The 26,833-nt window shown below is 43.2% G+C and overlaps 2 protein-coding genes and 1 long non-coding RNA gene across 4 annotated transcripts in view; 1 reads left to right on the top strand and 2 right to left on the bottom strand.

Moving 5' to 3' along the window:
• asic1c (acid-sensing (proton-gated) ion channel 1c) overlaps positions 1–17,820 on the bottom strand; it is a 59,073-nt gene extending 41,253 nt beyond the window's left edge. Inside the window, exon 1 of one of the 2 annotated variants that reach the window (XM_029130669.3) lies at positions 16,273–17,820. In XM_029130669.3, the coding sequence (XP_028986502.1) occupies positions 16,273–16,827 (555 nt within the window). In that variant the 5' untranslated portion in view covers positions 16,828–17,820. The remainder of the gene's footprint in view (positions 1–16,272) is intronic. The other variant, XM_029130668.3, reaches the window with a different exon arrangement.
• A 2,445-nt stretch (positions 17,821–20,265) lies between these two features.
• LOC114843873 (uncharacterized) lies at positions 20,266–22,512 on the bottom strand. Its single transcript, XR_003783652.3, has 3 exons — positions 20,850–22,512; positions 20,551–20,602; positions 20,266–20,447 (listed from the first exon to the last, which is right to left on the bottom strand). It is a non-coding gene; the product is annotated as an uncharacterized LOC114843873 (long non-coding RNA).
• Positions 22,513–22,620: 108 nt separating this feature from the next.
• Positions 22,621–23,152, top strand: zgc:92591. The gene is made up of 2 exons (XM_029130674.3): positions 22,621–22,781; positions 22,858–23,152. The coding sequence occupies exons 1-2, from the start codon at positions 22,668–22,670 to the stop codon at positions 23,092–23,094; spliced, it is 351 nt and encodes a 116-aa protein (XP_028986507.1). The 5' UTR covers positions 22,621–22,667; the 3' UTR covers positions 23,095–23,152.
• The last annotated feature ends 3,681 nt before the right edge of the window (positions 23,153–26,833 follow it).

The raw sequence follows: 26,833 nt of genomic DNA, 5'->3' as shown, positions 1-26,833 counted from the left end.
AGAAAGCCCCCTGACACAGGCAGGTCACCGACTCGCATTACGTCTCGGTGCTCTCTGTAAACAGAGCGAACCCCGAGGTCAGACTGACGGAACAGATGCAGCCATCACTGCGTTTGTGTGTTTCACGGCCGCGTCCAAATGCCCAGTGCAACACAACCAGATGGGAGCGCGTTGGGAGCGCAAAGGCTGTAGTAGCACCACAATGCAGCTATTTTTCTCCTGGGCTGCAGCGCCGGCGCTGCGGAGCACACTGTAATCCACAATATATCAGTTCTGTTCCTAATCCCACCTACAGAGAAGCAGGTAATTACATACATTCAGCATTCAGCACCAAGGAACTCGCTGGAAAAGCCTCCAGCAGCTCAGCAACGTGTTTGTGCTTGAGGGGAGAACAGAGGGACAATGGCGGAGCCTCGTCATCTGCTCACTCATGTTGCTTTCCATTTGTGAACAATGACAGTACACGCATCCAGACGGGCACACTTGTGCAGGGCTGTGTGGTCTGTGGCTGATCTCTGGTTCCCGGAGGCTCGGGGATCAATTTACTGCTGGTTCCTGCAACAATGAATGTGTCTGCGATTTCAGCATATGAGTAAAGAGAGAATAGTATTAATAGGTTGGTAGATAAAGAAACCTAGTTACTCTATTCATCAGGGCAGCGTGTTTAGGTCTGTGTCTGACTGAACAGCTGACTGAACAGCTGACTGCAGTCGCTCTGTGATATAGGATTCCACTAGTGAGGACCAACAGTCCACGGGTCGGGCCAGCCCCGGTGGCACGCGGCCATGAGGAATTAGCCGAGTGTGTCCCACATTCTTCAGCCGGCGCGTGAATTTGCAGATCTATTCCGGTCAAACACCAGAGTGTGTGCGCATGTTTGACTCGCTGTGGCGCCTACTAGGATGTATGGTACCAGCATCCACAGTTCAACTGAATGGAGGCGCATGTCTTCATTCAGCTGCTCTCTATAGTAGTAACCTCAAACTAAATTGTTTATTTAGTTATTTATTATTATACATTTATTTAGATTATCATCAATAGTATAATATGTAAACATCTGTATATACTGTATGCTAATGTTGCTACTTATTTTACTAGGCTGCTAGGTTTGAGTCAATAGAAAAAAACATTTTTATAAATTCACATATTACATATAATTTCATCATATCCTTCATTTTATTTTTATGAAGGGTCATGAGGTAAAGTGTTGAGCTACTGTGCTCATGTGCTCAGTTACACAAATTGTCTATAAATGGACACTATGCTGTGCTGCTGCTATTCCTGCAGGAAGTGGGCGCACTCGAAAAGCAAAACATATGCTCCAAAAGGTAAAAAAAAAAAAAAAAAAAAAGCTAAGAGCAACAGTTAAAGGCTTTATGGAATAATCTGAGCTCATGAATACCTCTATTCTCAAGTCTGCCTCATGCAAATCGTGGCGCATGGTTACATAAAGCATGCGGTCTACGGCACAGCCGCACAGAGCTTTACAGAAGGAAAGAGAGGATCACAGTGAAACACACACACACACACACACACACACACACACACACACACACACACACACACACACACACACACACACACACACACACACACACACACACACACACACACACACACACACACACACACACACACACACACACACACACACACACACACACACACACACACACACACACACACACACACACACACGTGGAGGAACCCGTTCTGCTGATGGTGACCTCTAACCTGCTGCGGCGTATAGACGGGCAAATTACAACACTCATCAGCGGCATGCTGTTAATATGCAACCGGCTCCTGGTGATGACTGTTTGATTTGGGCAAATAATATGACTGTTTAAATATCACACAGGATTTGTATTCACGACTCACACAGCCGCTGTACAAGAGGCGGACAATGGGAGGTGGAGAGCGGGGAATTGGCTTGCAATGCCTCGGCGCTTGACGTTTGCTGGATCAATGAGATAAACACGGGGGGGGGCTCTGAATGTCAGACTTTACATCTGTAAGATTGAAGACTTAAATTTGGTCACTGGTGACTGCTCTTAGGAAAAATTCTATTTAAAAAGGTCAGCCTCAACCCTGCTCATGTTGAATAAGTAAATGTCTGAGTGCCTGCGTGACCGGCCGCCTGCATCGGGAGCATGCATTCGACTCCAATGCTTTTGTTTAATAAAAGCAGCACTTCTCAAAAGCACAATAGGGCGGATTCATTTTTAGCTACTGCAACACCAGAAACTTGAACGGTCTCCATCAATAACTACTTAATTAGCCTACACGTTTCTGACACTGGTCTCAAAAGTCAACAATTAATTTTCCGCTTATTCAGTCCTGTAATTCAATCACACCTAAACAAAGATGATTAGCTAAACACTTGGCACCGGCGCTCAATTATTCATACAAGTAGTTGCCAGCGTCCTTGCTGAGATCTGATGGTGGGACTAGAGCCTCATAAGGAAATCTGGACGCCTTATGGACGGGTCTCTGGCTGGCAGCAGACGTCCAACAGGAGCCCAGGTGGCAGTGCAGAGGGAGGCTCTTGGCAGGAGGCGCCTTCGAGGGACTGGAGGGGAGGAGAACGTTATCCTGCTGGCGGAGGGAGCCAGAACATGCTTGTGGAGTGTGGGACTTTCACCAAGTCTGGAAGGAAGGACGCTCGACTTCAGAATGAAGACGTCCAGCTTTACAGTCAGACTAAAGGGAATTAATTCATTGCTATTTCTGCATGATATACGCGGTGTTTACCCCGCACACGCCTACAGTGCTCATACTGTAGGTGAAGGTCCTGCAGCACAGCAAGTGACAGCTGTTACACTGGTAGCAATAAACATCTTAAGTACGCGCTAAGAAGCACTCAGCTCAGAATGAACAGCTACTACCGTGCAGAGCAGAGAAGGAACAAAGGAGAAAGCACATCACTGTTGATACTAATTGGCATGGAAATGTACGATGCACAAACATTAGACAGACATGCAGCGTATTTTTAGAGCAAGCCCACAAATATTATTCCTGTAATAGTATATGCAGTATATACAGTGATAATTTGGTGTCAGGCCATGCTACTTTCATGTGCCAAACATGTCAGAGGATGAGATCTCACATTCAGAGAGGAGGAGTTGTTATGCATCACTGGCTCTGATTTGCAGAGAAGACATGAAATCGGTGTGGAAATGAGACTGAGCATGGGCTGCAGGTGATGCAGGTACAGTAACATTCCCCTTTAAAAGAACCAGTCTGTGACAAATCAAGTCAATAAGACCACCGCACAAGATGGAGCAGCTGTCCAAGCCGCTATTGGCCCAATAGTGTTCCACCGATAACACGTAAAACACACAGAAACACAGATGTCAGCAATCAGCGCTGCTGCAAAACAATGTGGACCCAAGCGCTAACTGCTAACGCATCCACTCCAGCGTCTCATTTCTGCCTGTGGCTGAAGCCAGGGGACAGTTTTATCTCATTTCACAATTTATTCGGCAAACAGAAGTGTGTGCGAACCCACGTGGAAGACTCGCAACCCTTCCATGTGTGGTCTGTCCTGAAGTCTCCGTCTGAATCACTACGACAACTGTTGTTCCCGAGCGTCGTGTGGACAGATTCCCATGAATCTAACTAATCCTTTCACATGTTCCGTTTGTGGTTTGACTAGTTGCATAATGTCTTTTAATGTTTAGTAATTCATGTGTAACAGAAGTGGAAATACATCAACATCTCTAATAAGGTGTAATTAGGCTGCTTGAATATTAAAAATGACCCAGTGTTAGAATGTTTTATATTTACACATACAACACAACAAAATATACAAAATAAACTTCCAATCAGTTGCACAGAGTGGGGACAATTATAAAACCCATAATAGGTTCATTAGAATAATGAAAGAGCCAATCTTCTCCTCTGCATCCTAAACTCTTGTATTAGTTTCTCACAAACGATTCAGATTAGAAAAGCTAAACACGGACTGAAGATGATGATGATGTTCAAATATTGTGTATCGCTTCAGCTTCACCCAGATGAATGAAGAAACACTCCAACATGCTCCTGTCCTGTACAGGCTGCACTACGTGTTAAGCACAAAATAGGGCTATGTTTGAAACGGAACACATCAGACACCAAACTTTGCTTTGCTTGCAGCTATGCTACCTGGGCGTGGCAGAAAACGGTCTGCAGCCGCAACCACATTTCTGGGGAGGCGGTTGGAGAAATCCCTTGAGTGACTGCGGAAGATCTGGAGCAGGAAAACGCGCACTGATGTTTTAGTTAGCAGCATAAGGCGCATACCAATCGCTAAAGTGTTGGGAGCTTCACAGATTCCGCCATGTCTGGAGGAAGAAGAGGAGAATATATGCAGAAAACGCTGGGAACCTGTGACAGTGACGAGCTGAGCTGAAGCGTCTCGCTTCCTGTGGACCGTCCTACAGTACATGTCAACGACCTCAAAGTCCACCGCAGCCTAGTCCGTTGAAGGGTGACCTGGGTTCAACTCAGGAGCGTGCGAGAATGATGGTAAACTAATGCCGATGAGAAATGAGCTACAACTACTTGGGATCGCTGCCAGAATCTGCTGTGTGGCTGCACATGCAGCACATTTACAGAAGGTCATAACAGTAAAATATGCTCTAACAATGACTGAGGAATCTTATGAAGGAGATGAATACAAAGTCTTTCTAGGAGGAGATGCACACATTAGTACTATACTGTAGCAGACTATAGTCTGGATCAGACATAGATACAGGGTTCAATGCAGGTTTACTGGCATCCTTTCCCACAGACAATATACAAGAGGTATCCAGTATCAGCGTGAACAAATCCCCTTGAAGCTGAGACTGAGACTTTAACCTCACAGCCACTGTTTCATTTCAAATCCAATATGCTGGAGTAAAGATAAACAACTGAAAATGTGTCACCATCAACAGAGTGACAAACAGGGGCCACGTTGCTCACAGGACGCTGGTGTATAGGTGCTAATTACAACATGACTAAGGCAGCGCTCGTCTTCTGTGTGGAGAAACACCTAAAAAAAGAGCCCACCGCCTTCAGTAACATCCATGAATCAAGGTGAGTCAGCCTTTTGAAAATATTGCACACATAAAGTACAGTTCCCACTGTAAACAAAAGGTGCTGCTCAGAAACTGTAATAAAAGCATCGCAGAAGCAGAACGCCGATGAATCACTGATCATTCATTTGCTGCGCTTCCCATAAATTCACGACGGCGCCTGTTACTCATGCGCCGCTCCAAGCATGTGAATGAGGCCGACGCTCCCGTCATTAGCCTCTGTGAAATAAGCACCACCTCCGAGTGAGAAGTTTGAGACAGCGCGGCATAATAAAACACGGACAAGGCTATCTGCTTTAATTTATATGCAGGCAGAGAGTGATGCGCCTCGGGCATGTTAGGCCTGACTAAGCAGCGCGAGTGAGACACCGACTCGTCTGCAGAGAGCCTTCCCACCGTCCGCTGACGCCTCTGGGCAGCAGCACAACGCTGACATATGGAAACGGCTTAGTATGATCTGAACCGGACCTCGCGGTTGACTTTAGCATACGGCACTAGCTCAGGGAGTAAACAGAGGGGGGTTCTAGGAGAGTCTCAATCACTGCATTATCAGGAGACTACATCTGGGGAGCAGCCATTAGGGAGTGTTAGTTCAGCAACCAAGGCAGCGCTTCCTTAATAACAGCCCCTGTTTTAAGTGTTCCGTGTCAATTGTCTCAAAAGCAAACGCTCCCCGTGGACGTCATGCAAAGAGACTCGTAATAGGCTTTATCGGCAGATGTGCGAAGGGGAGGAAGATGGAGATGAAACGGAGAGGCAGACGTGAGGACAGGGTGAGAGCGGCAGAGCTTCCTTCAGCGTTCTGGGGAGAATAAATTATCTCAAGCCTGTATTTCTTCCATTTAGGATCACAAGGATATCGTGAACGCAATGCAATATTAATTTAGTGGTTGTTACAGTAATTGCTGTATTGTGAGACGCTCAGTGATCATTGAGATAAGAGATGCTGAAACAAACCATAGGTATTTAATGCCGAAGCAGCAGAGAAGGGCCAATTTGGGCCAATACTGAAGATAAAAACACTTTTATCACAGCTCCTGCAAAGCATTCAGTTTATAAAGTAGAGGACAAACAATAAAACTGGTCTTATATTTGCTTAGCTGACATCATCGCAACAAATTAGAATTCCTGATCAAATAGTCCAGGCTGCACAGTGCCTTCAATCGGGCAAAGTATGAATCATCAGCAGTGGCAGCAGGTTTACAGAGGCAGAGACTGGAGACAGGAAGGTACAAACTGTGCTGTCGAATGAAGACACTTTGAGATAAGCAGAGTAACAGAAAATGCAAACCAGATGAGTCACCGCTCCTCCCCCTCCTCCCTCCCCCCCCGCACGTCTCGGGCCAACACATTCCAGGTAAGGTCATTACAATTACAGAGAACAATACAGTGCCACCAACCAGTGGTGTGCAAGCTGTGAGACGCCGGTTCGCTGCCTCCAGCAGCTGGCAGTTCTGTACGTGACCTCCAGCTTGCATCCAGTGGGACCTCTGGCCTGAGTTCATGGTGCAAATCCAACGATCGGCATGGAAGGGACACTCTCTGAATATTAGCCGAGGCGCCTACGCTGCGTTTCTAGCTGCGCTCTGCAACAACACAATGGCCACTTTCGACTGCCCTCCATTAAAATCCACAGGTGGCACGCAGGCTTCCAGTCGAATCCATTAATAAATGGATTTGACTGAGCCGCTGTAATTTTGAATTATAGCTAACCGTGAACTCGGCTTGAGTCACATTCTGATTTCCATGACAACGTTCCGTTTGAAGGGTGTGACCACATCGCCGCAGCCCAGCACCTGAACGCAACCAAACAATCAAGCACGAGGGGGCGGACGCTTTAGGATCCAAAAACCTGTTTCTAGTAGGAACCATGTCCCCAGCGAAACCATTATTTCGTGTCCTCCAGTTCCACAGACATAATGAGCCTCAGGGGAGCACATACAAGCGTCTTTCTCGAAACACAAAGGAAGGCTGAAAGGCTAATAAATTGGAAGGTGTTGCAGCCGCCATGTGTTGGGTAGTCACCAAACAAGCTTGTGTTATATGAAAAATGCAAATCTATACCAATGAGCAAACCAACACGTGAAAATTCAAACAATTACAATTGCAGTGCCTTTAATATCATCTTTGATTCAGACTTTACATGTATTTTAAGGGATCTTGCAAATAGAAAATAAAAGATTGGACACGTGTTTACCTACAAATGCCAGGACAAATGTCTCTACATGAATTTTACCGATTTAAAATATTCAGATATTGACATAGTATGTTGAGGGAAGGGAGCCTCTTAGTATGCTGGAATGTCCACTGATCTGATCCACTGATCAGCAGGGAAATGAGACGTCATCTTGCTCTCAACACGCTCGAGCGTCAGTGCTGCATATATTATCGCTTCAGAGCCGAAACAGAAGGAAGCGCAGGCACAACAAGGGGCTGTTTTGTACTGCATCCGCTGTTAACCACAGCGATTGCTGTTGCGCCTTAAGAGTCGCTCAGATGAGTTGGATAATTTTGCTGAACATAGAATAATGCAATTTGTGATAACGGTGCAGGAACAAGCCTCGCAGACTACTGCCATGGCAACAGACCGGCCCAAGGTGGCGAGGGGCTCCATTTCATTCACTTCACACTGAAATGAGAAAGCAGACTTTTCATAACCCAACACATCAGGCTCTGGGCTGTTTGAGCAACTAATGACTGGAGAGCTGACCTTTAATAACAGCAGGTTATCATCGACTGTACAAAAAAAAAAAAAAAATGAAGGCAAAAACTATGACAATATTTATTTGAAGTAATTAAGTAATTGTACTTCAGTAATTGCAAAAAGAGAAAAAAGGACTTAATTGTATTATTAAACTTTAGCTTGTATGACTTGTGCTCAACATGTGCTCATTTGCTCCTTAGCAATCTAGCAAAATTTAATTACCCGCATCACTCTGATATTTAATAGTTGGAGCAGCTGCAGCGGACACGACGGTCTACTCATGGTCAGGTGATTTCCTTGTGTAACTGGTGAGAATAAAACTTTAACTGGATGCAGTTAAGCAGGAGACAAAAAGTAATTATGACACAGTGACTTTTCAGTCTCTGTATTCCCTCGCCACTGGAGGCTCTGCCTGTAGCTATGCACGTCTCTTAAAATCTTGGTCACTAGGATGAGAAGGGATAAAACACTGGGGCCCAATAAAGTAAAAATCTATTTAGAGTTTAGATGAAGCCCAAAGTCTTTGTAGTGTTTACAGCTCACAGAACGTACTGTATGGATCAGTTGTTACATACGGTACAAACTGTGGTCAGACATTCACCTTAAATCATTCCTCACATCCAGCGTCGGCTGAGGTGAAGCACGGAGGCGGCTGAGGACAGCTGGGTCGTCCGTTACTCTGACAGCAGAGGTGCGACCTGTGTGTGTGTCCCATCACGTCATCTGTAACTACAGCACATTCACAGCAACTGTAGGTTGTGACAAAAATAAACTGGGTCAGCAACAATTTGTGCGCGTGGCACAGTATGGGTTTCTTCTCGCGCTTCTACGACCTATTGTGCACTGCTAAACATATTTCAGCCCACATTGTGCGGGAAACAAGCAAAAAGAAGTGATGCATGAGCCATGGGACAAAGAATTATACACCATAATGTAAAACTGTTTGGAAACAGTTGCTGTAGTTGATACGGGGCCAGAGTCAAAGGCAAACATCAATCTCTAACTATTTCATAAAGTGCAGTGATTCAGGACTGCAGGCTATTGCATATTTCCAAAGAAAAGCTTAACAGCCAACAGCTTGAACTTGTGCGCGATGGTTTCACATTCTTTTAAGTCTCAGTGTGTTCAAATTACTCAGGTGCCCTAATGGACGCGCCAACAGGTTTCACTTTGGCCAGAAATGTTTCCCTTTGAGGTGGAGGTTAAAGTTTGTGTCTGCGAAGGAAAAGATTCGTTTCTGAATCCAGATAAAGTGGGTTAGTGTGAGCGTCAGCGATTCCCTGTCGAGTTACAGTGAAAGAACAAATAAACACATATTTGACTAAAACAGCTGCAGCTTTGGAAGATATACACACAGAGTGTGGACCGTCAAAGACAATGTATATTCAAATAAGCCGTCTATAAATGTTTGCACAGGAGGACGACTGTAACTGCTCCTCCCGTTCCTCCTCCTATTCAATGTGTCAGACAGACCAGCGTTGCTGTTATTCAGGGTTAAACCTCCTCCAAATCGTTATTGTGTTATACCGGGGATGGAAGAATATACAGAGGGATCTGTTGACAATTTGTAGTTCGTAAAGTGAACCATTAATGCTGAAGATAAACAAACCACCACAGCTCATGAACATAAACAAGCTAAGTGCTGCCTCCTCTTCTATAAAGCTCACAATCAAGGCAATGACAAGTAAAATGACACAACTCTGACTTCGTGATCAGTCTTATGAAGTGAAATGTAAGGAAATGTCTGTTTCTTTAAGCTCTGGGCTAAACTTAATAAACATTCTGAACATGTAAGAGGCAGAATCGATTTACTCGGTGACATATTCATTTGTGCTTCCTCATTGTGTTTTCTGTATTTTAATGGAAAATGCACTCATGCAAAAAGAAGGTGCAAAACGCCCGTTTTGCTCAAGCAACACCAAAGAAAAATACAGAAGTGATTGTTGTGCAGAAGCGGTGTCACATTCTGTTTGCCCGTTGTTCTACACGTCATGAACGTACATTTGACTAAATTAACCCTACGCTACCGAACGCTACAAATGAAGGCGCCGCTCACCATCACAATGCAAAAGGCCTATGAATAATTCCATCAAGCTAAACGACTTCACCTGAGGTCGATCTGATCACACATTCAGGGCAGTAACAGTCTCAGGCAAACTGAGCAAGTCGTGCTCTTTTCAAACATGCTGCTCTGATAGTTACACAAACAGTGCATCGTCTTTAGACGTTTACAGCACAAAAGTTAAAGTTCTCCATGTTTGAGTTCAGCCTTCATTGGGTCATGTTACTGGACCCTAAAGCAAACAATCAGTCAAAGTTTCCTATAACCCAAGAGATGGTTTGGTCTCCAATGCTATTGTAACATGCAGCCCCTGCTTCAGACTTAAGGAATGGACAGTGAACTCACAGCAGGGGATCAGAAAGAAAACTGGACTCTGCATCAGCTGGTTCCAATGACCCAATCTGCCGTCAAGGCCAGGGCAGGAGAGTGAGGCTAAATATAACCACTAGCAGCAAAGAGCTATTGTTAGATTATAAACAAACTATAGCACGGCCTCATTGCTACGGTTCAAACTCCTACTGTAGCTTCACGTACTGTACGACTTCTACAAAAGCCATTTCTCTTAGTGATTCACGCTGAAAGTGTTCGTGACTGCACAAGATGCCAGTTTGACATACTTTTTTTTTGAGGCATTCAAAGTTTAGAGTCACTTCTTAGCAACTGCTTTGTGCTTAAAACACAGAATGAGTGAGTCATGTGTTTTTTTTGTGTGTTTTTTTAAATAATTTGCCTGAATCCTTGCTCGTCAGCAGTCTGAATGGCTTTAGTAGCTTTGGCTAAGTGCCACCGCTTCCATCCCTTCCCCCCCTGCATCATTTGTGTTTACTGGAGGGAGAACCACTTGTTCTAGATTTCTGTGAGTTTTGCTGTAACATCTTCCATAACATACATAAAACATGGCATCATGCAGTTCTACCACCAATGCACATGTGAAATGGATCTGCCTCATCTCGTGGTACAATTCTGACATTTTACGCTGTTCACAAACCAGCGAGACGACTGCTGATGCAGTAATTATCAGTAATACCACTGCTGTGATAATTAGTGCTATATTAACTTTGTCTATACCGCCCACATCTATTTCTGACCCAGGTCTGAAGCCAGGAACAGTAGAACCTGTCACAGCAACAACGCTGAGAATGTAGATCAATTATTTGCTTTACTAATGATCAAAGAACAATATGCTTTGCTTTCATACAGTATGTGCATTAACCTAAAAAAGCCATTTAAAAGATCAATACAGAACACACAACATTGTTATATGGTAATTGTCAGCAGAAGCACGATGCCTGTCAGGGTTTGACTTCTGGATAATCCAGTCCAATCCATCACTGACAGCCAGCTTCTCAATCCCACAGGACAACGTGAGTTCCCTTAGGAACAGTTCAGCCGCATTAAAGCAGACTTGCTGTTTGGCTGCAGGAGAGGGAGCTGTAATAACTAATGTTATCTCCTAATGTCAAATATAAGCGGTGACATAAGGCAGTCTCCAGCATAGATTAGGCTCACTCCACACATCCTGACTGGAATGCAGATGAGACTAGAGCCGGATCAGGGTGAGCTTCAAGAGGTGACAAGAGGAAAAGCCAGTCAGATAATTGTTGTACAGCAAAACTGTCACTGCAGATAATGCATTATAAACAAAACAGAACAATAAGTGTATTGCTCATATGCATTAATTTCTGTCAGCCTCCAGTAATCAGTGTTAATGTCGATTTGTTGTCTTTGTCCCAAAGAAAATGTGAATTTAAAATTGAAAGACAATTATTCAGACATTATGTTACAAAACATTCAAACATTAGGCTGCAACTAATGCCTGGTCCAAATGTGTCCATGTCTGGACGTGGGCAGATGCAACACACTCTTAAATATCATAATATCAGACACACAGTGAGTTTCCAGTGGAGAACAGTAGCAGAATTTAAAGGCAGAGGACTGTTCAGGGATTTGTGCTCGAACAGACCCTGGAGACAACACAGGGTCCACTATTTGTACACAGTTTGTTCTTACACCACTAGGCTCAGCAGCTACACAGCCTGCAAGTAGATTTTAACCACTGAACTTACAGCACACGTGCAAACACTTGTTTACATAGGACATTAACATAGATGATCTGAGCTGCTCATTGAAAAAAAATGTGCATTGTGTGCGGAGGTCAATGTTTAAGTCTCAACTCTGAAGTGTCAGTGAGTTATAAACCCCTTAAACCCGCTAAGGGTTTTACAGTGAATCCCGAGGTTTAAATAACTGAGGTTGTCAGCTGTGACAAACATGATAATTGGCCATAGATCTTTCTTTCTGAATCATTGCTGTATGTTTAGAACCTATTAACAAGTTGGAAACGGCCCGTGTTCCCCATCGCGCTCGGTTGCAGAGTTTAGTGTGTGCTGGGTTCACTCCGCATAGTTCTCACAAGACGTCACCTCTTGAAAAACTCATGAAACATTATTCAGTGGAGCATGTTGTTTTCGTCTTCCCTGACAGCGTCCAATTTCATTTCCCTTCAGCGTGCTCACATATCAATTGCTGCTGCGAAGCAGCTGGTAGTACAGCACGGACACTTTTCTTTCCCTTTACCAAAACTGATCGACTTAATGATGCAGATTTAAAGGCTAGTTGTTCCCACCAGCTGAATTCTGATGATAGCTTTCTTCCACAAAGTCAGCCCACATATCCACTTAACAAATCCAAATGACTATAGAGGATTCACACAGTGGCGGCTGGGGCAGTTTGTGGATTTGTGGATCTAGAGCTGCAAAGATTCATTTCATGGGAAGTAGCTTTGTGAAGTGTCCTACACAGTAGGTGTAATCTTATAAGCACTTACTTTCTTTGAGAACATACAGCTCTATATAGTCTGTGCATGTATGACTTGATGCGGTGAGCGGTGTGTGAACTTAATGATAAACGGAGACATATGGAGACAAATATCACCCTAATCTACTCTTGCAGCGTTTTGCTTTTGTTTTTTTGTGTTTTGTTTGTTTGTCACAGCCACAGTTAGCTTCTATGTTCAGTCACACCTCTCTCATCAACCTCATTTCTAACACCGGCTACTTGCTTTAGACAGAAACAGAAAAAAATCTAATAGAGCTGAGAGAGAAGGAGACAACAGAACTAGTGGCTGGCTAACGCTGTACCCACTTACATTATATCTTAAAATCATCTTTCCAAGAATCGCTAAATTTAGTTTGGGTGACAATTTGGGACAAATACATATTTTATGCCCCCACAGTTGATCATTCTACTTATTAACAGAATCTGCAACGCCATCTGCTAAACTGTGATGTGTTACTCTGCTTTTGCTCAGCTTAGCTGCTGCAGTGAGTGTGTAAACCAAACAAACCCCTCAACTAAACCGCCCGATTGTGACGGTTTTATAATTTAGGTGTTTTTCTACACTGATGACATACAGTGTGATGAGCCGACAGTATTAACCCTCAAATATGCTGTCTGGCTCTATCAGTAATTGGTTTATATAGAAAATAAGCCTCCAAATGTCGGGTCTGTATGAAAAGCTAACTCTCTAATGTGCATATGCAGTAGTCGTACTGTCAGTCAGTCTGGTTTCAGCCCTGCCCATGTTTCATCTTCCTGACGCCTGCCATCATCTGGACGAGACAGTAAAAGCCAACGTGCACCTTCAAACCTAGGCTTGAGGAGAATGTGATGATGACACACAGCGCCGATTTCACACACTCTGTAAGAAACGGCCGGAAATGTAGCCAAGGGGGACTTGTCATGACCCGTCACGACTCGACAACGCAGCACTACTGCCACACTATCAGATTATGATAATCAACCTCTTGCTCACTAGCTGCAGTCTATTATCGACTGAGGTGCCATTTACATACAGTGGTAGTCATAGGATACTTGAGCAGACTTTCAGAAGCACAGCAAGTCAATAAGTACATGTTGATGAAGACCATTTTGCTGATAGGACCACATCCTCTTAAGCTCAAATATCACACTGAACATCTAAAGTTGGCTTCAAAGGGGTTTAAGTGGATTACTGCTGATGTGGTGAAATTGTCAAAATTCATAATGGTGATACTTTATTACTGGAAGATACTGCAGGTCTCACCAGAGACTTTGTCTCAAATGTGTATTGAACAACAGGCTTGTTTGGCTGGTTATTCATTTCCTCATAATAGGACCAGGATATTAAAAAAAATAATAATTACAACGGCCCTGGAAAAAGCTTATTTAGAAATAGAAATTGCCTGTCGGAACTGCTCTGAAGCTCTGACAGGACATCAGAGAGAGACAGCGTTATAGGCTTCACGTGTGACAGGACCATGTGGGAACAAAATGTCCTGCCGCAAGCAAATCTCTGCTCGTTGGTAACATTCGTCCAATAAAATCGTTCATTAACGGAGATTAAAGCGGTTAAAGGCATTAGAAATACAAATTGCCATTCTCCCCTTGCCCACCCATCCTTTACAATGCAAAACATTCTGAATGTTTTGTCTCCCAACTGCATCATAAACCAGACTTAATGGAATTCTTGCTTCATTTATTCAAGGTCAAAGCTCATCACTCCCACAGTCCTTTGCATTGTAAATCTTCCCCTCATCATGTCTTTGGGGAAATTTAAATAATTGAGAATTTCCTGTGGTAGGTGTCTAAATATAAATACAGTGGTGCCGAATGGTGATTCAGTGCTTGGAGAGAAAAAAAAAACACAACGTGAACACACATTAGTGATTAAAGTCAGCAGACTACAACCTGCTGAGATCTCTCCATTTGGTGTCTTCTAATAAACAGGAGCAGAGAACCTTTTCCCAACTCTCTTGCTCTACGACGGAGGCAGACAGCGTTTTCAGTTAGTTCTGCGAGATCATTAACAAATACATCACCGGAAAAACTCCGGATATGCGTGGCATAGTGCTGCTGTCAGGCCCACGTCTGCCCACTGACAGCAGAGCGGCCCCGCGTTAACTCCAGCTCTGTTCAAACAGCGCTGTTCAAACGTGGCCCGAGCCGTGTTCACAGTTTGCTGGTCCACTAAATTTGACAAACAAAAATAAGTCGACGTGCACTCCAACCAGATCCATTAGATGTTTATGCCGGCTCACTGGATGCGGCGAGCTCCGTATCAAGCAACTGGAGCCACACACCAGTAATTGGATTCTCATGAATGACTTGCTTCTCAAGACATTGAGTGCTTTGAAAGCAAACACACATGAAGGCATCATCAGCAAAGTTTGTGACACAAATGTAGAAAAAAAAATAAAGCAAAGAATTTATTGGTTCATGGCCTCATACTACAGATAAGTAGTAGTTTTGCATGATACAGAAGATAATACATGTCTTAAGTTAATGTAGAGGGTAGAACACCTGGTATGTTTATATGCTGTTGTCCTTTGGGTTAATGTAATATGAGCTTTTTTTAAACACAGTAATAGTCAACACATTTAATGTCTGGATTTTATTTAACTGAAACTGTTTTTTAAACTTGCAGCACTAACTTAACCACTTAATACACACATTTGGCCATAGGACACGATTGCATTAGGCTCTAGTATCACTGTGCCCTATAACAGGAGCAGGACTTGGATGGTCTCAGACCTTTATGCCTTTGTAAGTGACTAATGTCGCCTGGATTCAGGCCTCAGTTTTAATTTACTCTTTTGCCCCAGATCAACTCATTAAACAATTCTCTTCACTTATTCTCCCTAATCATGAATTGATTTTGTATCGTCGACCATGCGCTGTCTTATATCCATATGGATTTAGTGTTGACACGCTGAGACAGATTTCAGTTCAGTGAACTTCATTCATAGGGTTTAGTGAATGAAGAGTTACCCTGGATAGGACAGATGGAGGCAGAAAGAATCAAAGCACACACTGTGACTGATGTGATCATCACAGCACCCTGACCACAGATCCAAGTAGTTCTCACACATCTATAAGTTCTGTTTAGGTATCTAAAGTGCACAATAAAATTTAGAAATACCTGTAATACATGTAGAAAAGATGATGAATATAAAAAAACAGACATTTTATTGATAGAATGTTTAACAATCTTTAATTGGTCCAATTTAATCTTTATAAAAAGGAATCTGTCAAGTTTGCCAAAACTGTGGATGTGGTGCTTGTTCCCTGTTTGAGCTTTGCTAACCCCTAAACGTAAAGTATACACAATACAGACACTGTTTAGTGCCTCAGAGACGCCAGCCTCTCTTCAGAACAAACCACTGATTGACCTAAAAACACAATTCACCCATCAGCTACATCTAATAAAACACTGCAAATACCAGATTAGAACCTTAAACAACCAAAACCTCAACACAAGTTTTCACTACATCAGAAAGCAACATGCATTAGACATTCACAGCTAAAGCTCTATCCAAACGCATGAATATAAAATCAGGTTTGGCAGGACACAGAGGAGCAGTCGTACTGTGCAGAGGTGCAGCATATTAAGATACTCGGCTACTTACTGTGGAGAAGTTCATTGGGTTACAGTCCTGTCCTCGAAAGGTGCACTGCAGGAGCATATCGTTAATGTCATGGCCTGTGCGGTTATAGAAATCAGTCATGTCGAACAGCTTGGACTTGAAGTTCTGGAAGTTTGCCTTATCCTTAAGGGCGGCCAGAACCTCTGGCTCGGCCAAGTGCGGATTGGCTATTTGGTAGTTTTTGTTAAGAAGGGCCAGAAGCTCTCCCACGTGGTAGAGGTCGTTCCTGGTGATTTTAGAGAAACGGAACTCGTTGAGGTTACAAAAGGTGACTGCTGGGAAGGTGAGGTTTGTAGCCGCCACCTCGTCTAGCTTGGTGACATGAGGATACTCCAGATAATAAGACACTCGATCCATGCAGACCAGCATCAATAAGGCTAGTGAACCCAAGAAGGAGAGAGCCCAAAGAAATCGACGGAATGTCATGTGCCCATAGGCGAATATGTGACTCATGCCATGTAAGGTAGATATATTAGCGAAAGCCTGCAGATTGGAGGGCCTGGTACTTTCAATGCTTTCCTCTGAGCTTCCTTTCATGGCTGCAAAGTGATGCTTAGCACTGTCTCCACAAGAACTTCAGGTTAGAGACTTTGCTTAGCAACAGCAATAGCAGAAAATCCACCGGCACTGTTGGGTAGGCACACTGAATCTTTATTTCCTCAAGTAGTCGAAGTGGTCTCTTAAAAAGGTTGCCAGTCTCTGTGACAGTTTTCTCTTCATCCCAATTCACCTTTCAGTTGTGATCAGCTGTTCCCGAGGTCCCATCTCCCCCCTTTTGTCTCAGGCTGCTATTTTATTATCGCCAAAGCTGTGGCTCTCACTCCCTGCTCAGCTGTCCTTTGTAGCGGCACCAAACACAATGACAGCTCCAGAAACACCCACTTCTACCAAAATGCAATGCCTCCTGGTTCCTGAGTGGTGTAGACGGGGACAAAAAAAGAAGAAGAGAGAGAGGGAGATGAACTGGGAAAGCAGCAGCAGCAGCAGACGTGTGGACGGAGGCGAGGTACGGGGGAAGAACTGCAATGAAAAGGGCTAGCGTTTGGAAAGAGGAGCTAAGCCTCAGCAGTCAATGGGACCCTTCCTCCGCCAATCGGAGAGAATGCCTCTACATCGCTGTGATAATGAGATGCAATAATTTTGTGAATGGTGAAAATAAAGAGAGAAATGGCTCACTGGTCCCCTCGCTGGCACCTTCCTCTGTCTCTTGTGTCTGTTTTGCTCTTCTCTGTTCTCCCCGAAAAGCCAAAACGGGGGGGTCGGGACCTCCAGCCAGCCCACCACTGTGCTTCTCGACCGGCGTTCACGGCTTCCACGGGTTACACTTCCTCATTTGCACGGATCCTCAGTTAATGGGGACGACAAGCTCTTGATGCTTTACGGCCACCGCCACCAGCACCAGCAGACCTCCAGCCTTAGCCCTGTTAACGTACAGATTTATATTCTGCCGTGTGGAGCCTTTCACTCTATTTCGCGTCCTCTCTCTCCCACCACTCCCCCATTCCTTGCTGCTCGCTCGCTCGCTCACTCACTCCCTTGCTCTCTCTCTTTCTCTCGCAGCCTGCCTCTCTCTGCCTTCTCCTCTTTAGTAGTCAGGATCCATCCCACTGCTGAATGGCTGCTTTGCTTGTGTGTCTCCGTTCACAGAGGAAGACTCTCAATCTGGACGCAACCTTCGCCATGTTATTATTCTCTAATCTGCTCCTGCAGCCACTGGCGTCAACACGTTTGCTACAGAGCCACTGGTTGAATGTTATTTTTGTATTTAGATATGTTTTGGTTCCAGATATGTCCATAATTAACCTTCTCTTTACCCAAAATAAATAAATATACGCTGACTAAACTAAAAGAATAGATGATTTCTTGGTCTTTAATTCTGGGTTTTACCAGCCTTGTGACAACATGGGTGAAATTATTGAATTTATCTTAATTATTATCTGATTTGGACCCTTGTAGTGTATAATTTTTGAGTTTTTGCTTCAACCAGTATCGGTGCTTGAAATTTTGCCGGACGTTCACTGCAACAAACCCTTTTCATCTGTCCTAAAAGCCAAGACAAGATTAACTGTCAGACTCCCCCAGGGGATTTCTTATTATCATAACAATAGGTCAACTGCCAAGAGAATGACCACAGCCCTTGAGGATTAAATCAATATTCTGTGTTAGTAACCAAGCACAGAAACCATAGAAACCCTTAACACTACCGCCTATGCAATTCAGATAAAACTACAAAACCATTTCACCTGTAAACTTCCCAGAAATGCAATGTCAACCAAAACACTGTCACAGTTGAGATATAATCTGAAAAATGTTCACTGAAGGGAATGCAACACGATGCCTGCAGTGATAGACTATTGTAGCTTTAAATCCACCTATCACACTATTTTCAGCCGACAGGGAAAAGCTAAGACTCCGAACAGGTTCACCAGAACAACATCTGAGGTAGTGCAATTTCAAAACTGCTTGACAGCGATCTACTTTTTCCTTCTTTCGACCAAAAGCAATAAAAGCTACAATCAAAATAGCTCTCAGACACTTTGATAATATCATGACCCCTCAAAGGTTTCCATTACTATTCCATGTCAAAATGCCTTGACTTAATTAAAACCTTAGGATCCAAAGATGATGTTGTTGACACTCAAGGTAATATGTCATGTTAGATGAAAGCACTCCACACATATGTATACAAATTGTGTGTATATTTATAAACCAGTCGTGTGACATACAGGAAAAATAACATGTGATAGTGTATATTAGAAATATTGTTTCACATTAACTAAAGCTGAGTAATAAATAACAAGTGTCTCCCCTAAAAATCAGCATGCGACCAAATGTTAATACACATGTTTGTAAATTAAAGTGATGTTTGTCATCATTATTGCATATTTAATTTTCATTTATGGTAATAGAATGCAAACGCGCCTCGTGCTGCTGCTTTTTTTGCATCCTCTGTACAATCGGTAACGCCGTCCTGTGCAAAGATTGGGAAACTTAAATTTCAAATTCCTATTAGCGCGCACGCCTGTTGTCGCAGATTGCAGTGTGGAAGTGGTGGACTTTTCCACAGTAATTGGCTTTCAAGTGGAGGGTAGAATGCACAGCGTAACACTGTGAATATTAATGAGGACGGGCAAGGAGGGTTTTACAACTGTTTGGGGCCTTGTGACTCCAAACCAGCACTGTGAAAAGTGGACACATCGTTAACTATTGAGCTACTGTACATACAGTAGGTGGTACAGTGTCATAGGTTCATATGTTAACTAGTCCACAAATGCTTGTAAAGAAACATAAACATCCATTCATCTAGCGGGAACAACACAACTGATGATGATACATGACTGATGTGAATATGGATTGAAGGACAGGAAATGTGATACAATTAAGCACTTCAAAGGCTTTGGCACAACCTTCTGATGCTTAGTCTGTTTGACAAAGCCTGATTTGATAAACGTCTTAATGAAATCGAATCAATATAGCAATGTTGCTGCACATTTTGGTTCTAAATTAGGCTGTGCTTCTAAAGCTTAGTAAAAATTCCCATCATGCAGCGCCAAGCGGAGCAATTGCTTTAAGTCATTCTTTGTGCTGCACAAGTTATACAGGTGCCTCACATGACACATCGCCCTGCTGGAGACTGAACCTGACAGTAAAGCACGTGGCATTTAAGTGCACATCCATCAGTTGGTTAGACGGAGGAACAGAAATGCAAAAAACACTGAAGATAGTTTCACTGGACAAGTGAAAAGAGGATGATAGAGACCTAAAAAGCAGACGACACTGTAAGAGTGTGGTTTATAGCTGCATTAGCCTCTGAGCACTTCCTGTCCTGTAAAGTGAAAGTCTGAAAAACTATGATAAAGGGAAAAACGTCTGACTTGTCACTTGTCAGAATAATAACAATAAAAAAATCTATCTATCCCCAAGCAATGAATTGCTAGTTTGAGTAAATAATGATTTTCTCCACAGTGGTTGTTTGAAAGTCAGAAAATGTTCAGACACTTTTAATGTTTACTGTATCAAAATATTAATGCTACAACAAACCAAAGGCGGCTTTGTCCTTAATGCTTTAAATTGCATTAGCTCCAGCCTTGGGACTGAAGCACAACTATGCATTCAGAAGTATTACTGGCAGTACTGCAGGTATCAAGTTTGTTATCCTGCACACAAACAGAAATCAAAGGCTGTGATCAGCAGAACAGGCGCCTGTTTTCCTCTGATTGTTGGACACTAGCACAGTAGTAAACGTGGTCTCACACTCACCCTTCTTCTCTCAGCCTTCTCTTCACAGATGAAACACCCAAACAGTGGAAATCTGCCAGACAACAGAGGAAATTATGGCTTTCACAATGCAATCAACCAATGGCGGCAGTAATGCGTGTGGCTGCTGCTGCAAATGACCTTGCACAACTGTCGTCTGAGATAAGGGCTTATTCATATGTAATCTACGGCTCGGTATCTGCTGCGCGCTCGTGAAACAAAATTGAGAGGGGAAGAAAAAAAAGTGCAAGACCCTGAGCAGAGAAACAGCAAAGCACCACAGCTCAGCGCTAATTACTTACTCGAATTGAGAACACTGCTCTGCCCTTCATCAACAGAAATCCACCCGTTTCTTTGGCAGAGCCTGAAGACCGAGGGGGTGAGCGCCGCAACAGAAGGCTGAGGTGGACATGGATGCGTTTGTTCAGAAAATGCATTTTCGTAAACGCGTTTGCATCATCGCACTAACAGACAGGTGTCCAGTCTTTTACCTCAAGTAAATTCTGCCAATTAAAACCATCAGTGTTGTTTATTTAAGTTGTCAATGCAAACCACACAAAGTTCTGAGGAGTTGATCATAAATGTTTCTCATTCCCATTTTTAGATTAAATACAAAATCTAAAATTCATCTCCAGCATGTACATTTTAGGCCCCTTGTTTTTGCCTCATACAGGATGTATGAGGCAAAGTTCTATGTGGAAGAAGAATGAGGAACATTCTCTATGGTGATGAGACCCAGTAGTGTTGATGGCAAACACCTGGTACTGTTCAACAGACTGGATCCATTAGAACTCAAGTGTGCTTTCCATTGTGTTTCATGTAAACCAATGATCAAATAGGGCAATAATATATAATGGAGCCAATGTGAATATCATACTTGATGTCTCGTTAGTTGCTTGTAAAATGATTCTCCACAAATTGAACAGAACCTTAGCAGCAAGTTTAGAGCAATGCTTTGACTGATAGAAATTAAGGAGCCTAGAAATGTGAAGACACGTGTGTGTGTGATAAAAGGCATGATTTGTGTTGTTTCCAGTCCTTTGGATCTCATCAAAATGATACAGTGTCATGTTATCAACATTTACTGTGTTTTCTCAACATACATTTATTTATTTATTTATTTGCCAGGGTCAGTAATAGCTGAAATTATTATAATGGCAATTGCTTTTAGTTGCTTGTTGAGGATGCTCTCAAACCACGCTTTTCATCCGAACTAAACAACAAGACCATGAAAGCAGAAAAGACATTTCCCATTCCTACCATGCAGTAGTACAAAGGTTTAGCACTTTCAAAAAGCAGACGAACCCACTAGAGGGCCTCAAAGCTAGAAGCAGTTCAGAGGGTATGCTGAGTATACACCAAAAATAGATGCTGCGAAGGAATCCACAAAAACATTACAATTAGCACGAAGCTTAAATATTATTTAGACGCTTAAATATTATTTAGACTTCATATATAGTTTAGTTTAGGTACTGATTAAAAGTATACCCAAGCTTTAGAGGAAAATTAATTACTCAAAATTATTAGTGCAAATTATTTGTCAGACTGAAACATTAAGACTGAATGATCCTGGGGGGTCTTGGTGCCTGGAAATGCCTTTGATCCAGCTTTAGTCATAACCGATACGCGTTTTAATAACCACGGTTTCAGTGGACATCACTCTGTGTAGGCTGAAGTTTGAAGTTTTCTTGTCCAAACGCTGAATGTGACTGTGGATGCTTTCAAATTAAAGATGACATTACATTATATTAGAAACTGATGTCGGTTGAAATCCTTAAGTGAGATTTGGTGCAGACTCTAAACCTGGTGCAAGTGCGCCACCCAGTGGAATTCACAAGCGGTAATTAAGGCAGCGCTTTCTATTAACTTACTAGTGCACATGAAATTCAGAATTATTTAAATAAATAAAAAAACAGGCAGTCGGTCTGGTTTAAGGCGTCCACTGCTGCAAAGCCACGTCTCCCCAGTCACTCGTTTACCTTAATGAGAAGCGCGGGTCACATCACAGCAGGCAGGTGAGCTCAATCAGCCCCTGATTGACGCCCGTTACATAAATAAAAGGTCCAAAAACCGGCGCGTCTTTGCTGAGATACCGCAGCATCATCATATTAGTTACGACAATGACCAACGACGTATCCAAGAAGAAAGGGAAGAGTTCTGGCGAGAAGAAGGCGAAAAGAAAAGCCAAAAGGAGAGAGACTTACGCGATGTACATCTATAAAGTTCTGAAACAGGTGGGTGAGCACGTGCGTGCGCGCGCGCCCGTTTCTTCCCATCCTCAGACTTTGACCTCCTCCTCCTCCTCCGCAGGTTCATCCGGACACGGGCATTTCCAGCCGGGCCATGAGCATCATGAACTCCTTCGTGAACGACCTGTTCGAGAGGATCGCCACGGAGGCGTCCCGCCTGGCCCAGTACAACAAGCGCTCCACCATCACCAGCCGAGAGGTGCAGACCGCGGTGAGGCTGCTGCTGCCCGGCGAGCTGGCCAAGCACGCCGTGTCCGAGGGCACCAAGGCGGTCACCAAGTACACCAGCTCCAAGTGAACGCATCACCCGTCACACCTGTGCAATGAAATGACTGCAATAAACGCACGAAAGCTGATGGTGTCGGTCTTATTTTGCATTAAACTGATCTGACCACTAGATGGCGCCATTACCCGTCCGCTGTGTTAAAGAGGAAGTAAGGGATCCATGCTTATATTCACTTACATTTACACTACATTTAAATAGTGTTTATGCTTCATCGGTTTTTATAGTTAATTTCCTTACTCGCTTTTGTCTCAGGAACACGCAGGTAAGACGTAGTTCAAAAGAAGAATTATACGTTTCAAAGTGTGCCAACCAAACGTGCTGCTTCTGTAGAGCAAAAATAAAACCGTGTATCCAGTCAGCAACACGGTGAATAAAGTTTCACTAAGTGGATGAACTTGCAACACACTGTCTGAAATAATGAGGGCTACTTACAAGTTTGTGTTCGCATACGCTAAACACTTGAGTTGTGAGTTAAGCTAACGCAGCATCACCTGTATGAGGATTTATCCTTGTAAAACGTGCGGTTGGAGCTGGCTAAACCAAGATGGCTACCGGAAGTGGACGCGTCAGCTGCTCCTGGTTTGTGGGCCACGACTAAAATGTCAATTAATTGTAAAAATAAATAAATAAATAAATAAACTGACACTGTTGTAGCTATATTCAAATTTAAAACTGCCCTCATTAAATAAGACATAAAAGGAACACTAGGTATTCACAGGACACACGTCTTTGAATTTAAGCTGACATGATGTCAAAGTTAGGTCTGCTTTTGCTCTGAGTCATTTGTAACAACACATGTAATTTGGCAGTGATTCTATGAGTAGCACATGCTTTATAATGCAAACATTATGTTTAAAATGACCACAGTAGTCTGTGTAATCTCAGTTTCACCATTCAACCCTGACCGGTTCCAATATTCCGTCAGCTCAGAAAAGCTTCATTTATTTATAAAGTGACAGAAGACATAATGCAACATTGTGTCCTTGTTATGCATTCTAATCAGGTTTCTAAAAGACGACACTATCAACTGAATAGTACTTGATTACAGGATAATGACACTAGCGTTTGCACCAGTCCAATCTGCATAAAATGGAGGAACTGAAAGGTCTCTCTAATTAGGACAGTGTTTACATCAGGCTTTACATACACCTATTAGACTACCCTTATCAACATCTCGCAAAGCCAGACTCCTGCTAATAATACACTTGAGTGTGACTCCCACCACTGACTGTTATTGTTGAAGTACCCGGTCTTACATGTTTCCCTGTATCCCTGGTAATGATATGAAATCTACAGACGTTATTATGAGGATGATACAGTTTTTTGATGGTAGCGACTTTGTTCATGATTATCATGGCCATTTAGGTTCTGTATCTTGCTCCATCCCCTCTCATGCCCATGCCTAGTGGTAGTCATCGCTTCCTCCTTTAGGCAGACTGCTATGAACACATTATGAATGGATACATTAGTGAGTGATGCAGAGCTGGGGCTGGCTTGCCTTGTTTTTGTGGGAGAGTGCATCATTAGAAAATGTTCCACTTGGCAGGGAAGCGCGTATTAACTGCAGCCGCAATGAAATGAGGTTGTGATAGATGGTTAAAGTTATACAGGACTATTAGGTTGAAATATGAACCCCTCAATTGTCATGATGAAGCAGAGGGCTATTTGCGTGGTGATCAGCGCATTGAGAGACAATTGGAAATCTGCAAAGGCCGATACATTACATTATAGGTAGCGGGCTGAGGACTGAAAGGGTACAGAAAAAGTAATCATGCTTCCACAGACTAGTTTGGAGCTACTGTTCAATTCAAGCCTCTATAAATTCACTTAGAGTCTTCACTAACATCTCAAGCATTGTGATGAGACCTGAGGGAGATTTGTACACAGGGCAGCTTGTCTAAGCCTCATTGTGGACCCTGATGAGCCATATATATAGGCGTAAACCACTGTTGATTGGCTATCAAAGGCACCTTAATAATATGGGAGACGTGAAACAGTTATGTCTATCTTAATGTGTTAGTATGTCCAATACGCTGTACATAAAATATATTTAACATACAGTTAAACAAATTCTATTACCCCTAGAGGCAAATTAGTAAAGGTGAGCAGCTTCGCTTTTAGAAAATGGCAGCCGACAATTAAACACGGTCATTATTAATTGTCACGTTTCCATGGTAACCTCCCACCAGAGTACAACCTTCAGACCCTGTTCTTCTTAAACTCTTCAACTCTCTGTGTGACGTAGACCTGTAAATTGCACATTAATTGCTCCCTCGCTGCCACAGACTGTACAAGTAAATGACTAAAGTAAGAAAAACCTTGTGCAGAACTGGGCGCTGTGTTGTCACAGTGACGCCCTCGCTAAACATCTGAACATAGATTTTCGTTGGGTGCACTGACTCCATCTTAAACTAACAACAGATCCAATTGCAAATCCATTAGCATTTAATATTACTGTAATTACTGTGTACATTTCATTATGTTCCCAGTATTTCAAATGACTGCTGAGTGTGGAGGGAGGGCTATAGTTTAATCTCTTTCTGTATTACTGTGTGCCACAGTACTCAAAACAGCATTAAGAGGCACATAATCAGAGGGAACTAATTGCCTATGATTGCATAAATGAAGTGCCTCACTCTCATCAAGGCTGTTGCTGATGTCCAGCCTCTCGGTGCCTTGGGAGAGGAAGGCAGTTGACCACAATGCAGAAAACCTTGGAGAGACAGCTACTGATGGGTAATGTGAGGAAACCAAAGACTTAATATGTCCACGGGGGGGGGGCGTTAGGGCAGAGGATGTTACCACCGCTGATGTTTTTTTGTTGTCATCAGAGTTGCCTCCGCTTCACAGGAAAGCAAAAAAAAAAAAAAAGGAAGAAACATGAATGCCCACCATTTGAGAAATGAATTTATCGAAGTCGCTGTCTTTTTCCCCATTAGTAAGTGTTTAGTTCAGCGTTTTAAATAATTGCGTTACTAGGAATGATATTTAAAATACATTTGGGAGTCAATGAGGCGGGAAAGTGCCTACATGTTTTGCTGATGACACCCGGGCCATTTGGAAGACATCAAAGTAGAGAGGAGGTAGCCCAGATGCATATTATAAACTCATTATGTATATCATTTAAAAGGATGTACTCCAGCCGCAAAAACAATATTCCTAGTCTCTCTCTGGTAATGTGTGTTTTCAAAGTTGAAACTCTTACTCGCCTTCAGTTTAATGTGGCATCTATTACCAAACTGTAACATAAAATAAATGACCTTGATTTCCATAGCAGAACAGTCATTAAGGTACATATGAGACGCAGCTATGCTTCTGTGTTTCCAAATGGGAGAGGAGGTAAAACCCCTTCACAAATGTCATATTTCTCTACCTGCGGTGCGGACCTTGTTTTCCGCAGAGCTCGCAGATCTCCTGATGGACTCCTGCGAAGAGGTGGATAAACACACTTTTAAAAACGTGTGTCTTGACACATTGCGCATCAAATACAGCTGAGCGATCGCCCTCCACTCAGAGTTAATCCCGGCGCTCTCTTCGTGGCGGAGACACCCTATCGCTGGGTTCAGGCGGCGCAAAGACGGGGTCTGCTTTGCTACTGGGAGGAATTTCCGCCATCAGTGGAAAATGGTGGTCCATCCGTCAAAGGAGATGTTTGTCAGCTGCCTAGTGAGTAGGCTTAAGAGGCTTAATTATGTGTCGTCCCTCTGCCATCAGAGCACTGCACGTGGGGCAGAGTGACACAGCGGTTGCC

Source organism: Betta splendens, chromosome 17, assembly GCF_900634795.4.
Source record: "Betta splendens chromosome 17, fBetSpl5.4, whole genome shotgun sequence".
Lineage (NCBI taxonomy): Eukaryota > Metazoa > Chordata > Actinopteri > Anabantiformes > Osphronemidae > Betta > Betta splendens.
This window is presented reverse-complemented; position numbering and strand designations above follow the sequence as displayed.